General features: G+C 48.4%; 1 protein-coding gene across 1 annotated transcript; it reads right to left on the reverse strand.

The window, feature by feature from the left end:
- Positions 1 to 3,788: 3,788 nt before the first annotated feature.
- Positions 3,789 to 9,085, reverse strand: LOC128728776 (coronin-7). Its single transcript, XM_053822422.1, has 11 exons — positions 8,590 to 9,085; positions 7,966 to 8,519; positions 7,743 to 7,895; positions 6,800 to 7,342; positions 6,132 to 6,458; positions 5,933 to 5,950; positions 5,679 to 5,860; positions 4,686 to 5,597; positions 4,132 to 4,613; positions 3,942 to 4,060; positions 3,789 to 3,881 (listed from the first exon to the last, which is right to left on the reverse strand). The coding sequence occupies exons 1-11, from the start codon at positions 9,083 to 9,085 to the stop codon at positions 3,789 to 3,791; spliced, it is 3,879 nt and encodes a 1,292-aa protein (XP_053678397.1).
- Between the last annotated feature and the right edge of the window lie 6,014 nt (positions 9,086 to 15,099).

Here is a 15,099-nt window from a genome sequence, read left to right on the forward strand (position 1 = left end):
TTCCTCTTCTTACAATTAATTTTTACTTTCAACGGTCAAATTGAATAATGTGTATTTGAATAAATGATCTATAGCATGTTTGATCTAGTTGAAAACAAAAAATATCGGCTAAATGCTGTCAATCTAAGTGCTGTCAATGCTAATTTCCTTAGACACCAACCCATACTGTCGGACGAGGGCTTAAATACATTTTTACCATTTTTTTTATCAACTAAAGCTGGTTATTAACGTTATTTTATTGTCTAAAGTATTTTCCAACACCAATGTTTTTGTTTATAAATTTATCAGATTAAAAAATATGTTGGCCATATTATTTTGTGAACAAAATTTTGTACATTTTTCCAATGATGTATCTTTCCGAGTTTGTATATTTGCAAAACAACGGCTGAAATAGAATACCCCCTTAGAAAACTGCAACTGCATCGTGAAAGAGAACCTTTCGATTCTAATCTTACGGTGTAAAGAGGACGCACCGAGTGTAAGCCCTTTAATCTTAGGATGAGAAACAATACACCAAGTGAGAAGAAGCGTAAACATATTTTTGCATATGCATACGCATATGGCACAGTAAACCGCTACACGGAGCAGAATTGCACATTTGTTTTCTTTTGTTTGATGTACAACCAACGTAATGTATCGGCTATTTCTACATTATTTTTTAATAAATAAGACACACTTGAAAACTGTTTTATTAAAATAAACGATCATTTGAATGATATTTACGAAGAAACGTGAAATTATGCACAAGTCCTCTTTTTTACCAATTATTATCATCATACTAGGCTTCGAAAATAAATGATTGTATTATTCATCTTCATGAAGAAGGTTGTAATAAATGGATATTTATTTCAAATCTTAATATTTCAGATATTGCTTTAATATCTCAGTTGGTCAGAAGATTTTTCGTAGCGAATGTGCAAATCAGTCAGAGACTCACTGTCTCTATGCTTTGATCTTAGCTATTAGGAGAAGAAGTGCATTGAGGTATACAGATACACAGACTGCAGGCGCGTTGCACTTGTATAAATATGGCTTGCATGCGCACATGTGTATATTTTGACCACTTGTTTTGTTTTATTTGATGTACATAAAAGTGGAGCAAAGCCACACCGCTTATTGACTCAATACGACCTGGTTTAAGCAGTATTGTAGTTAAAAGCAGCGAATAGCTATGTATAATTACATCTTCTCTATTTTATGTCACGCTATTGCAACCATTGTCATCATAAGTAATTGAAAAATTAAAACTGTTTTACTTGTGTACTTTTATGTATGCATTACTTTGTCGTTATCCTTCTATAAATAAATTTAATTCTTTTTGTCATAATGCATGCAAATTACCTAATGCAAATGTACCAGCACAAATCCAGACTCAAACAAAATGAAAAAAAAACTCCCAGATGTATAGTTAGTCACAGAGTATTTTATTATAATTTTTGCATTTCAAAAAAACACAAACCCTGGCAATTTATGAACCGCTGCACCGGCGCTGCCCACGGTCAAGGCAAAGCAAGGCGATCCGAATCTTAAATCTGATGCAAATCCTACAGATGGCGAGTTGGATTGATTGAAATCGATACAGTTTACATAGAAAATGGCACCCTATTCTGTCGTTTCGTGTTTTCCGCATCACCCTGAATTCTCTCTCCTTCAATGCTAGTATGCAGTGACTCTCGATATACACGCGTACAATATCGATGCTTACGAAAGAACAGAAGAGAAGGAAACTAATCGCTAAGATGATCACAATATTTAGCACAATTTCAAAATCGCTTGCGGATAAATTACAAAAAAAAAAACATATAATTACGATTATGAATGCCGAAGTGACAAACGAACCTATGTACAAGAAAGCAAGGAAGGTAAGGAGTTGGTGGTGGGGCTAAGGGGAAAGGATCACGCGTGGGCAGTGTGCCTCCTTGCGGTGGTTGAATGTTAGGATAGTTAAAGGTTTCCTGATAGAGCAGACAACAACAAAAAACTGTTTATAGCTAAAGCCCTTAGCCTCATATCCTGACGTTTGGCTTCGTTTGCGCGTTAGTTGGGTTCCAGTTCCAGCTTTCCAATAAAACCGTACTGCTCTGCTCTAGCTCACCTCTCTGTTATGCTACGCGGGAAATTTCCAGTGATACCGGAAACCGGTGCAAAAATAAAAACGTAAGAAACCCGTACGATAAAAGAAGGTCATAACGTTTGCCTCGAGCCTTGCAAAAAGGGTGTCCTTGCGACTCGATCGTCACCAGCATTGTCGCTGGTTTAGATTTGATAAAAATAAACAAAACAAAAAAAATAATCACTCATGCTCCCTTTTGCTTGACTAGCCGTGGTGCCAAATTCTTCCTACATTCATCCCTGATTCTGCCTAACGATAACAAAAAAATAATATAAAAATGATAATACGTACAAAAAAGTGTGCGCTAATTTTCCTCCCTCTCGCAAGTGATTTTCATTATAAATATATTGTCTTTTCTGCACCAGGCCCTTGTTCGCTCTATTGCCCCGTCTCGCTAGATTGACGTTGCCCGGAATGTGGTCTTGCTGATTTTCCATACCGATTTGTTTCTTATTCACTTCTTACAAGAGGTATGCAAAGGGCGGATAATATTAGGAGGATGATTTTTTTGCCTACAAACAAAAATGATAGAGAGAGAGAGAGAGAGAGAGAGAGAGCGATGGAAAATCCCACCACATATGCATATCTCATAGCACCTCTGCTTGTGAATGTTTTGTATGCTCGCAAGGATCGGATCTCATCCCGCGTTTTCGTGACTAGGGGGAAAATGAGAAAGAGAGAGGCAGTTTTAGTATATCCGTACAAATATATGATGCTTCCGGTTCACGAGCTCGACGAAAAATAAAAGTGTTTTTGATCTCTTCGCGGTGAAAGAAAATGAGCGCATATAAAATTGTCCTATACATGTCTCGCAAGCCACGTAATGTGATAGTAAAATTAAAAAAGATCCCACTAGAAACCCCACTCTTACAGCAAGCGCCGGGCTCCCCGGATGGGTGTGTGTGTGTATATATAAAATGCATTTTCCGGCTCTTTTCTCCACCCCCGAAAATGGGGTGGTCATTCATCCAGAACCGGCACTAGTAGAGAGTAACCAAAACTCTCCCCTTTAGTTGGCCTTTTACTAATACGATGTTGGTCTTTGGATTTTCGTGTGGTAGTGATGGATGCTTCTTTTTGATGATTTGTCTTTTTTTTGTGTGTTCTGGCCGACCTCACCCTATCATGTCTTATCCGTGCGCGCTTATCCCGCTGACGGCCAACTAGTGAGCAAAAAAGGATGAGTGTGTTTTAACCTTAGGAATGGCAGTAGGAAAGGTCGGGTAATTTTATCAGTCTCCGTGTAAGTATAGCGTAGGGATGCCTATCATTTGGATACAATTAATTCTAGTGTGGCGAACCGAGTGCGCCTAGGGGAAACGGTTGGTTCCGCTAAAAATGGCGGTCCGATCGGTTTTGTCGCCCTGAATTCTAGGAATAGCTCGCCTTTTCCTTCATAAAGGTGCACCAAAACGCCCAACAGGGACCTCGCTGGTTTACAAAAGTGACCGAAACAAAACGGACTTGTGTAAGACCGCTAGCGACTCGCCTAAAACGAGTTATTTACTATGTTTGCCTGTCAAGCACAAAAAATAAAATGTTAATATCAGGAAAAAATCCCTACGCTTCTGACGTGTGTTTCAAAATACGGAAAAAGAGATAAAAATATAAATGCAATCCATGGAAAGAAAGGACGTTGGGTCACGTGGCTAGAGAGAAGGATACATTCTGCCGCTCACTCTTCCCATTCCTTTTCGTCGACACCCTCCATGCTGTCCTGTTCAAGCTTCTTGTTCACGGGCATACGAGCGCTGACCGCGTTTTTAATCTAAAAGGATACATTCGCGTTAGTCGGGCGAGTCCTGCAATCGGAAGGAAACCATCTTACCTGCTCCTGCACTAGTTCCGGTGGTTTGGAACCGAAAGGTTTCAGGATGTTCGGCTGCTTCGGCGTAATATCGACCTTCTTCGACGGTGTGGTTGTGGCCGGGGCTTGAATCGACGACACTAAAAGAAAAACCCGCAAGAAAAGTGTCACATTAAAAAGTGAAACCCGCGTTGGGCGAGGCAGCACGTACGCTTATCCATGCCGGATGGCTTCAGGCAGACACGTGCCGGTTCGCGATCTTTTCCGGCGAACCACTCGTCGGCGGTACTGTTCGGTTTCCAAACCATCCGAGTCGGCGGGAACAAATCATCCTGAAACAGTTCTGATTTAATGCGCGGTACCGTGAAGCTCAGCGGCTCAACTGTCCCGTTCGTAAGCCGGAGAGCTCGAGCGAACTCAACCGCGGCCACGTCGCAATGATTTTTGCCCAGGAAGCTGAGACCCTGCGTGAGCGATGGGCAGCGATGGTGCGACAGCGGACAAATGAATGGTGCCTCGTCCGTGATCTCAAAGCAGTAGATCGTGCTATCACCCTTGCCGGTGGCGAACAGTGTCGAGCTGTCCTCGTCGTAAAACGGCATCAGAATGGCGGGGGATACGTCCAGCCCGACCATACCCATCGGTGCGCTCAGCTCGGTCAGTTTATACACGTATATCTGCCGCTCGGAGACCCTGTGGAGAATGCCAGAGACGCGGTTAGATCGATCGAGCTGTCAGGTGACGGTGGCCGCGTGCTATACGTACTTGTCGAACCCAGTTACGACCAGGTACTCGCCATCAAGCGCCCACACAATACGGGCACCACGTGTTCCAACGGGCCCAGTACCTTCGGATGTTGGTTGAGGCGAACGGCGCGGTTCGTACACACGCAGCTTGCCGTCCTTTGAAACGGTAGCACCGTAACGGCCACTCGGGCTCCACGAGAAGCAGAAGATCTGATCGGTATGGCCGAGCAAACAGATGCGCTCAGTCATCGTGTCGAGATCCCACAGCTTCATCGCAAGATCGGTGCTTGCCGTCAGCAGGACATTCTGCGCCAGCGGATGGAAGCGAATGATGTAGATCTTCTCCGAGTGCGCGACCAAAACCGCTTCCGGTTCGTTGGTGGACTCGGTCAATCCCCCGGCTGGGATACGCCACAGCTTGACCGATCCATCGTCACACGCAACCGCCAAACGGTACACGTCGAACGGATCCCACTGGAAGTCCATGATGTTCTGGATGTTGACGAGCGTCGGGATGACGCCATCCGGCAGGCGACCCGGATCGTTCAGCTCCAGCACGGCAAGCTTACCGCCCGCACCGGCAATCGGTACCGCAACACGGTCCACATTCGCCTGGAAGCCATCGCACTCGCCCGGGATTTGCCGGCTTAGGTTGCGGATGTTCTCGATCTGGGTGCTCTTGTGCCCGGGTGTGCCCTTGAGATGGCGGAACTTTGAAACCCGCCCGAACACGGTAGAGGTGCGCTTGGACGCGACGGTGTTGCCACCGGCACTTGCCGTGCTGTTGCTTCGCTTCACAATATCTGGGAGGCTCTCCTTCGTGAGGTCGCTCCGGTTACGGATGAATTCCGCGTTCGGTGGTGGCGGCATTAGGTCGGTATCGTCCAGACAGGTGCGCTGCTCACCACGGAGCTTTAGCGAATCCAGTCGACTAAAAGGATAATAGAGAAAAAAAACGAATTACTACCTCCACACGAGATAACTTTAGCCGACCTTTGGGAGTTCTACTCACCGGAAAGGAGTCGGCGAGCTCGCTTTCTCGTCCTGCATACTCTGCGAACGGCTCTCGAACATCCGGCGACGCTCGGCCAAGCTGATCCGTTGCGCACTCAACCGCTCGAACTGGCCCTTTGCATCATCCGTGGCAGCATCAAATTGGTCCACCGATTCCGACGACGCGCATCGCTCAAACATCTACAAAACAAAGAACAAAAGCAACCAGCGTTAATAAACCATCCGGTTAGGGGTTGCGGTCGTTTTCGTAACCTTTTCTTGTTCACCCAGCTGTTGCGTCAGGCAAACGGCACATCCCAGGGAGAGGTGTCCCCGATCGGAAGGTATTTTGTTTGGTTAGTTTTGTGGTTATGTTTCGTTTACGCGAAGAACGGGAGCACAAAATATAAAGTCCATTATTAGTGTTACGTTGGTCGGTGTGGGGTCCGGATTCCGGTTCCGTTAGCCTTACCTTCAGAATTTCGGCACGCGTTATCGAGCGCGTCTCCACGTCGCACTCTTCCATCGGCTCACCCGCGGTTTTGTTCGTGCCACCCACCGGTGTCTTGGCCGGCTCCGGTTCCGGTTCCTGTTCCAGCTGCACCGACGGTCCATTCCCGTTGGTTTCGCCCGGTCCATGCTCACCGTACGGTGGCTCATCCGGACCGTCCGGTATCTGTCCGTCCTTCCCGTCGGTTCCCGGTTCGCTTCCCGGAACAGCCGGCACGCTAAACACCTTATCGAAGGAGAAATCACCCGACGCGTTGGAGCTGCAGAAGGGCTTCGGGCCCAGGCGTGGCTGTGTGTGCGAGCGTTTTTGTTTGTTTTGTCGTTGTGCGCGTGGAAAATGAGGCCGGAAAAAGGCTTACAAATTAGTACCATCATCGCAGAACCGGTGCAGGCACGCGAATAGGAGCGAAAACAAAATCAGGAAGTGATACAGTACACAGGCAGTGTGAAAAGCATAAAATACAGTGCGTGCGTGTGCAAACTAAAACTAAAAACCCATGCAGAGGAAAGAAAGTGCAGGCAGGTGAATAATGCTGGACGCTGATGGCGGTAGGTACGTGCGAGGAGCAGTAGTTGAAACGCAAAAATCAAACGTGAAGGGTTGTAAGCACGGTTTGGCATCTCGTTAACCTTGTATCCGCTGGTAGTCCGCGGTCTAGCAACCGGTCTCGGGGTGGTTACGGGACCATAACCCGCCACGTTGGTGACCGGTGCCGGTTCATCACCCCCCGAGCCGGACAGCTGCTCCGAGACGGAGTTATTACGTGACGTGCGTGGCAGCGGCTTCGGAGGCGTCGTCTCACCAGGACGTCCTTCCGTTTCCGAGTCGAACGAGGAGGACGTCTCACGCTGCTGCTGCTGCTGTTGCTGTGGATGCGGGTGATGGTTGCCATTTCCGTTCCCATTGTCGATGTTCTCCGGCAGGGTGTGTTCACCACCACCGTCCTCCTCTTTGTGGGCTGCCGATAGCTCCTTGAAGCGTTGCTCCAGCTCACACTTTTCCGTGTGCGATTGTTGCTCCATGTGCTTGATCTTGTCCTTGATCGGGACGAACGTTGGCTTCACGATGGCTTCCCGCTCGATCCTGGCCGCGGTGGACGTGTTGTTCGGGAGCGCGTTACGCATCTTGTTCTCGATATTCTTGACCACCTCCGCTAGGGGTCCGCGCAAGACCTGCGAGGGTTTTGGGTAGGCAGTTCGCAATCCACCGGTACGCGTTTACGGTGCAGGTTGGAGGAGTTGTTAGAGGCGAATGGCGAGTGGGGTAATGATGGGTAGTTGATTTTGTACAGTGTTGGGATGCGAGCGAGGGGTTAGAATGACAGACCGGAAAGCGAGAAAAAGGGAAACATATGGGAAGAGTATTTAGTGATTATGAATTCAATGAGCACGTTAAGGAGCGGGATGGTTATCCTTGTGAGCTGTGGATATGTACAGGACGTTACAGTACCCATGAAAGGTCCCCCGAAAAACGGTTACAAGGTCAAACCCTCACAACGGAACTACGTATCACTAAAGTAGGCATGTTTGGAGTAGGAACGGAAGGACATCATGCAGTACAGAAGCAACCTACAATGATGGGTGCGTCACCCAGCTCGCGTTTTGCCGGATCCAGGCTGATCTTCGGTACAGGTGTGTTGGCACCACCCAACCACTGCGTTGCGGACATCTCACTCCGGTAGCCGTTCGTGTCTGGGTAGAGATCCGTGTGAAAGTCCCGGTAGGTCTACGGTAAACGAAAAATCCATGTACTGCAAGGGCAACCGAGCGTACAATCCACCGCGCAGCACACTCACCTTCCGCGGCACCTGGTACATGATGGGAATGACGGAGTTCGACGTCAGCTGCATGATCCGGTTGACTTCACCCTCCATGACCTTGAGCGCACGCTTCGGCACCAAACAGGCACCCTTCGTCTGCTCGCCCGAGTGCCGTATGCCCTCGATCAGGTACGGCTCCTTATCGCTGACCTCGAGGTAGTTGATGGTACTGTCACCCTTACCGGCAAGGAACAGCATGTTGGTGTCGGCATCAAACAGCGGCATCAGGATACCCGTGGAGCAGTCGAGCTCGAGCGTCTTCTCCGGTGTGCCGAAACACCGCAAATCCCGCACGATCACCTGGCGGAGCCGGGCCGCATCAAAGCCAGTCGTTAGGATGCGATTCTGCTCACCCAACCACACCACCCGCGAGTCCTTAATGCTCTGATGGCTCTCGGCGGCAAGCGTTATCGGGGCGCTCGCACGTGGGTCCATCACCCGGACGATCTTATCCTTGCAGCTGGTCGCACACAACCGGCCATCCTGCTTCCAGCTGAGCGATTGTATCACCTCCGGGTGTTCGTTGTTCGCTGCAACAAAAAGCAAAGCAATTAGTACTCGCCACATGGGAAGGGGGACCTTCGCACACGGACAACTTACAGAACGTCTCCTGCTGGCTGGTGAGATCCCACAAGCTAACACACCCGATGGCGGTCGCGTACAGCAAACAATCCGCGGTCGGATGAAAGCCAACCGTTTCCACGCGCCGCTGGCGGGTCGAGAACGTACACTCCGCGCTCGAGATCGACTGCTCGAGGCCCTTCGCCGGGATGTGCCACACCTTTACGAGACAATCCTGCGACCCGGTCGCCAGCAGCCCATCATGGAACGGTGAAAAGTCCAGGTACGTCACCGTGTCGGTGTGGGCGTGCAACAGCGGCATCGTCTTGCTCTTCCGGCCGCAATCATCGATCGGCAGCACGGCCAGGCTCGACCCGGCATGCTCCCAGTTGAACGCAATGAACGCGGCCGACGCGGCGATGTTGTTGCCATACGTTTGGTACGAGCCGACGACAAGATCCCGGATGCAGGCCTCCGGTTTCGGTACGATTGGGGCCGCGTTCTTGTACTTCGACGCCTTGAATCTCCACGCCATGGTGCCGGGTGGCTTGGGCTTCGGCTTTGGGTTGGGGGGAGCTGGTCCCACAAAAACCCGCTTGGGTTTTTGGGGGTGAGGGCGGCTCGCACAGGTAGTCACTCGACCGACGGTGTGCGTGCGATGTTACGGATGGCGGTGACGACGACTCGCAGCAGCAGCAAACGCCAGATGCCGGGCTGGTGTTGGTTCTAGGTGTTGGCTGGTGACGAATTCGACGGTTCCGTGACGCGCTGGAACAGGACGTACTGGCGCATCAGTCACCTCGCTTGAACGAGGACCCCTGCGGGAAAGGGAGAGGGGAAGAGAAGAGAACAAGGACACAGTTTAGACAACTATCTGAGGCCACGACAAGTGACACCAACTCGAAGCACGAACAACTTCCAAAGCGGCGATCCAGGAGACCAGAACGACGACGAAGAAGAAGAAGAAGAAGAAGAAGAAGAAAAACAACAAAGCACCTATTGCAATTGCACTCGCGGGCGTATGTGTGTGTGTCTGTGGATTCGTGCGTTTGCCTCTCATTCGCTTGTTGGTGTGGGTGTGCGTGCGGTTACTAAGGGATGTTCATCCCGGTCGCGGTCTGTTCCCGTTGGTGCGTTTTCTCTCTCTCTCTCTCTAGCGCTTAAACACGGGAGCTTTGTCTCGCGTCACCGATCACCGGTGGGTGTGGGAGTGAGATGCAAGAGCGCCCGTACGCACTCACGGTTCCCTTTTTTTACCCCTCGCCTACAACACTATGGGGACCGGGCAGGCAGTGCAGAAAAGGAACCGGGTAAGCGATGCGATATCAAATCAACCGCGACGCAAGCCGGACATCTTGTTGTGGAGCGAGCGAGAGGGAGAGTGTGAGATAGCGAGCGTGTGGGCACGGAAAAGGGACAGCGATTCGATACGCTCGCACAAAGAAAAAAAAGGGGCCCTTTTAAGTTGTGCGAATAAAGGAAGAAGAACACTCGTACACCGAAGGGAAGAAAACCCACACACAAGCAAGCAATATGGAACCGAAGGAGTGATAAAAATAATGAGACGAAATTGAGAGAAATTAAATGCCGGCAGGGTGAATAGGGGCTCCAGCGGAGGATGCGAGTAGAGGAGGGGGGGGGGAGTATTTTTCGCACGTGTAAAAACAGGACATCCGGTTTGGGTGCGGAAAAACAACCCGAACCGTACGATGTTTGAACAAAATTTTTAATCCACCTCCCTTCGTGGCCCTTGCCCTTTCGCACACAAACACAGGCTCGACGTAAAATGCGACCGTGGGCTTTAATTCACGTTTCCTGTGTATTCCCTTACGCCCAGTGCGTGTGTCTCTTTCTCGCTTTTCTCGCTCTCTCTATCTATCTTTCTCCCGAGGGTTTGATGACGCGCCTTTTTATCAATTTTTTCTACCCAAAATCGCTGATTCCAAAATGCAGCCGGAAAACCACCATTCGACGGGCAAGCCGGCGTTTATTTTATTTTTTTCATCAACCAACCGCGAACCGGCTTGCCAGGAAGCGGAAAAACCGGCAAGCGCATCCACCCCCCGCGGGGGAAACCTGCATCCGGGGGTGTCGAACCCCCTCCCCCCCAGTGCCTGATGAAGACGCCTGGCTGAAGCAGAAAAGCCCCCTTCCGGGAAAAACCGCGGATGGGAATATTCCCCCCCGCAAAAGGTAGACTTTCCGTAAAAGATAGTCCTTTTTTAGGGAGGAGAGAAATAGAAGAGGCGTTTGGGCACGCGGGGGTGCAATTTTCCTCTAGGGCGTTGCTGGAGTCCGCACACCGTACGCACGCACACATACTCACTTGGAATGGACGGTTTTCCACACGCGTTTTTCCGGCCGGAAAGCGCACCGGCCGTTATCACCAAACAGAAGGATGGCCCGAAAATAATCAAATAATAAACGCTATCACACGAGGGCACTCTTCCGGCGTTGGAGGGATTTTTGATTGCTCACGAGGTCCTGAATACGGGCGCCTTGGTTGGTGGTTGGGAAAATGCCCGTCTTTCCACACCGGGATGCGCTGTTCTACCTTCTTGCTAGCTTGATTGCAGATGTGTGTGCAGCTTGCCCGATTGGTGGCCGGGTATTTGAGGGAAAAAGCCTAACAACGCACAGACTGGTACGCTTTTCACCGCTTGCAAGATTTTCCCTCGATAGATCAAGGATCCCGAAACCTTTCTGCTTGTCACTCACCTTCCACCGGGCTCGGGATGTGAAACAAAACTTCCACTTGGATTCACGGATTGCTGTATCGTGTGTGTTTTTTTTGTTTGCCTTCTTTTTCTTCACCTTTTTCACTTCTTTACAAACAAAAACGGCCGGACCTAAAACCGCGGGCCTCCTCAAAAACGCCCAACCTAAATCGCTCCCGTTCCGTCGGGTTTGGCTGCTGCTTAAAGGACGAATCGGCGACGGAAAATACACCGTCCACGGCAACTGGCACTCTACTGGCAAAATACTGGACCTGAAGTTGAGATGTCGCTGACGCCTCCCGACCCCTTCTTGGCCCTGCACACCATCTCTCTCTCTCTCTCTCTCCCATTCGTACTGGAGCGGTCGCGTTGCCTACGCGACGACGCCGAACGGTTCGATGCGCGCGCGTGCGCCCGTCAATGGCTTGGTGTTGGTGCGCGAATGCTCGACCGCCGCCCAAAAAACTATGTACCGGGTGCCGGTACACGCACACTGCCACACCACGGGAACGGGCGCGGTGCGAATGAGATCGCACCAGGACGCGGAGCTTTCGTTTGCTCGCGACACACACTCGCACACACACGTACGCGCAGGTGCGCGTGCGAAAGCGAGTTTGCAGATGCGGAGCAAAAACATCGCCCAGAAGAAAAAAAAATCTCGCCCTTGCGGCCCTTTCTCTGTGGGAATTGTAAACTTGTTCTTTGTTTTTTCTTCTCTTTTAAATCGCTCAATTTAAAGTCCACTCTCTGGAGTGCGAATGTGTGGGGTACGGTGGGAATTGCTTGCTTTCGGATGATGGAAATTGAACTCGTTGTTTGATCGGGCGTGATTGGGGTTTATAATTTATTGAAATAAACACAGTCAAACGACGAACTTCTTATCTTCAGCTTGATCTCCTCAGCAATTCCCTTTGTGAAGCCCTTGGCGATCTATCGCTGGCTTGGTGTCCTAAATGCTTTTCTTGGCCTCATCATCCGGTCCGGTGGAGACAGTTTTTCCGGGTTCAGCGCGCGGTTCGACGCTGCTTGGTGGATCAGCTGCGGGTGCTGATTTCTTGCCTGCGAACCGGCACACGCCATCGGAACAGTCGAAGAAACTTTTGGGATCGGGTTTTATCACGTTTCCATCCTTGTCCTTCTTTTCCCACGGGTTCCAGTACCGGAGCAGGATCGGCTGGACGAATTTATGCCACAGGTACAGCAGGACAGGCACGATGAAACACGGCACGCAAACCATTTCCACTTCACTGGTAGCGCGGTAGTTCTGTTAAGGTTATTTTTTTTTCGTCAAAAAGCGTCAAGAAACTTCTGGCTAATCGATGTAACGACAACAGCCGACTTTGAACTTAGTCTTTAGGTTGGATAATCGTTGTTTAGCGCCTCGTTATGCTGTGTAATTCTTTGCTATCGATCACCTCTGAGAAGTGTCTACGTGCACTAAAATCTGTAAAAACTCCACGGCTCGTCACGAGGCAGGTGTTTTGTGAAGGACTTTTATCTTTTTCTTTACGATCAGTTTCGCGGAAGCAACTTTGCTTGACCTTCGTAACCAACTTCCGAGTATTTTAGTTCCCGTTGTTTTTGCATATACTTATACCTATAGACGAAACAAATTTTTACATATATTTCTCTTAAACAGATGAAATTTAAGCAGTTTGGGGCTTTTAAAAATCGTAGTTTTGTTAAGAATTGTGTAAACAAACACGGATTTGTTTTGGTTTTATGTTGTCTTGACGTTTTGGCTAATGATAGATCCAAATATCAATCGTTGCGTTTATACTGTCCGGTGATGGTGTTTCTATTTCAAATGAACATTCCGTATGTCTTTGCCAACAAAGGGGATCCTGGTTGATTGTCCTTATCAAACATTTACATTTGATACAACGAATATTGTAATGCGTTGTAACATAAAAAGTTTCAATTCTTCTAACAATAATAAATTTCAGGTATGTTGCGAGTGATGCTTCTATCGAACAATTCTTATGGTAGAATGAACTTGGGATTAGTCCTCTTTTAAGAGTCCCTCAGCAAAACCAGGGAAAAGTCGTTAATCTAAGATATTGTTCATTGAAAAGCATAAACTTTACAATCTCTTGCATAAATGACATCAACACGCGTAATAGCTGCTTTATTACATTTTATTTCTAATTCTTTTCATATGTATCACATCAAGTTTATTCATTTTTATCTGTCCATGCTAAATATGTAGGTGCGGGTTAGCATTATTTTTGGTGAGCGATAGCATTATTCCAGGTTGCCTTATATTACGTTATCATGGTTTCTGTTATTCTTCATCTGTTAGCTATCCTTTTTGCCTGCCGGCTACCATCACCAAGCCCGTTGTCCGCAAAACTCCTAAAGTGTTGCCCCACCGAGAGCGAATGTTTTGTTCAATCGCATTCATTGTATAAGTATAGCTGCTGGTATCATGCTTCTAGAAGATGTGTATATACATATGTACGATAATAAATATATATATATAAACGCGTTGGAACGCGTGATACATATTTATCAGCACATATGCGTATGCGTAAATAAATTGCATGCTTGTACATGCATATTTTTGTATATTTACTATGTAAAATTGCATTAAATCTCACTGATTTTTTCTTTATCATAGTTCTGTTGCGTAAATTTTCTCAATCTCCTCTCTCTCTCTCGCGCGCGCTCTCGCTATTTTCTCTGCCATTTCCGGTAGCCTTCGTAGTTCGATCGAATAGTGTCGGCCTCCACCGGGCTTGGTTTTTCCACCCTTCCAACGGCTATTTTGTTGAGAAAATATTTGCGATATACAATACAACACACTTACACATTTAGGAGAAACACCAATGCTAAGATAAAAAGTTCTACTTTTACGGTAGAGCACATTGCGTCGGTTGCATGGTTAATATACGGCTTTTCTTTGCTTCATGTTTAAATGGTTTCACGCCACGCAGTCGTGACGATCGTTACATCTAAGCTACACCCCCCCCCCCCCCCCCCCCCCGTTCCTGTAGACGAATTTTCCCGATTTTCACGGGGGAGGTGAGAAGTAGAAGAAGAAGAAGAAAAAAGAACATGGCGATCGCACGCAGTCCGTTAGTCAGTCGATCAGAGGCACGAGCTGGTGACCGATGTCGTGTTGGAACTCCGATTTTAGTTGCCGGGAGAGGTCGACAGTTTCCTAAGGAAGTAGTCAAGGGATCGCTCCTCCTCCTGCCACCCGGTTGCTCGAGCTCTCTAGTCCATTTGATATGTGCTTTTTTCCTACCATTCTATCGACACGCCTCGAAAGGAACGCCGCCGTGCCCCCTTCGGCTTTTTGGTCCAAACAGCGCGCGAACGAGAGGGTGGCCACGTGGCGAAAGGAGCCACGCTGCCGGCTTGTTACATCGAACTCCTTTCCCATTAATCCTCCCTTCTTTCTCCTCTCCATGACCATTCGTTTTTTTTGGGAGTGAGATCACGATTGGGTGAGAATATAGGGATGCTCTAAAAATTCTTATACATAGATCAGTGCGATTGAATTTCACTATTTACCATACGCGCCCTAGCTGATAGTAATACTTTGTGCGATGAGAATGTGTTCTGTTTTTGAACTCATAATGTCTACCGTATCGCATCACGTTCGTTTCATTGATCTTGCCATAATGTTAGTACATATGCAATTGCGCGTTGCTATATTTATACACTTGTTGCACCACTTGTTGCAAAGATCTTGCAGATCGCTGCACGGATGTTGATCCAGAATAACACCGGACCTGTTGGGTAAGCGTGCGACTGAAGTGATTGGATTGCAACCAGCTGTTCCAGCCCTTTTAAGCATGTTCGAGATGCAAGCAAAGCGCGAAAC

This window comes from Anopheles nili, chromosome X, assembly GCF_943737925.1.
Source record: "Anopheles nili chromosome X, idAnoNiliSN_F5_01, whole genome shotgun sequence".
In the NCBI taxonomy this organism is placed as follows: domain Eukaryota; kingdom Metazoa; phylum Arthropoda; class Insecta; order Diptera; family Culicidae; genus Anopheles; species Anopheles nili.

Coding starts and splice junctions, on each gene's coding strand:
- LOC128728776 (XM_053822422.1), bottom strand. CDS start 9,085: ATGGCGTGGAGATTCAAGGCGTCGAAGTACAAGAACGCGGCCCCAATC. Junction 7,896..7,965: donor TGTACCAGGTGCCGCGGAAG/GTGAGTGTGCTG, acceptor CGTTTACCGTAG/ACCTACCGGGACTTTCACAC. Junction 6,459..6,799: donor GGACTACCAGCGGATACAAG/GTTAACGAGATG, acceptor TCGCACACACAG/CCACGCCTGGGCCCGAAGCC.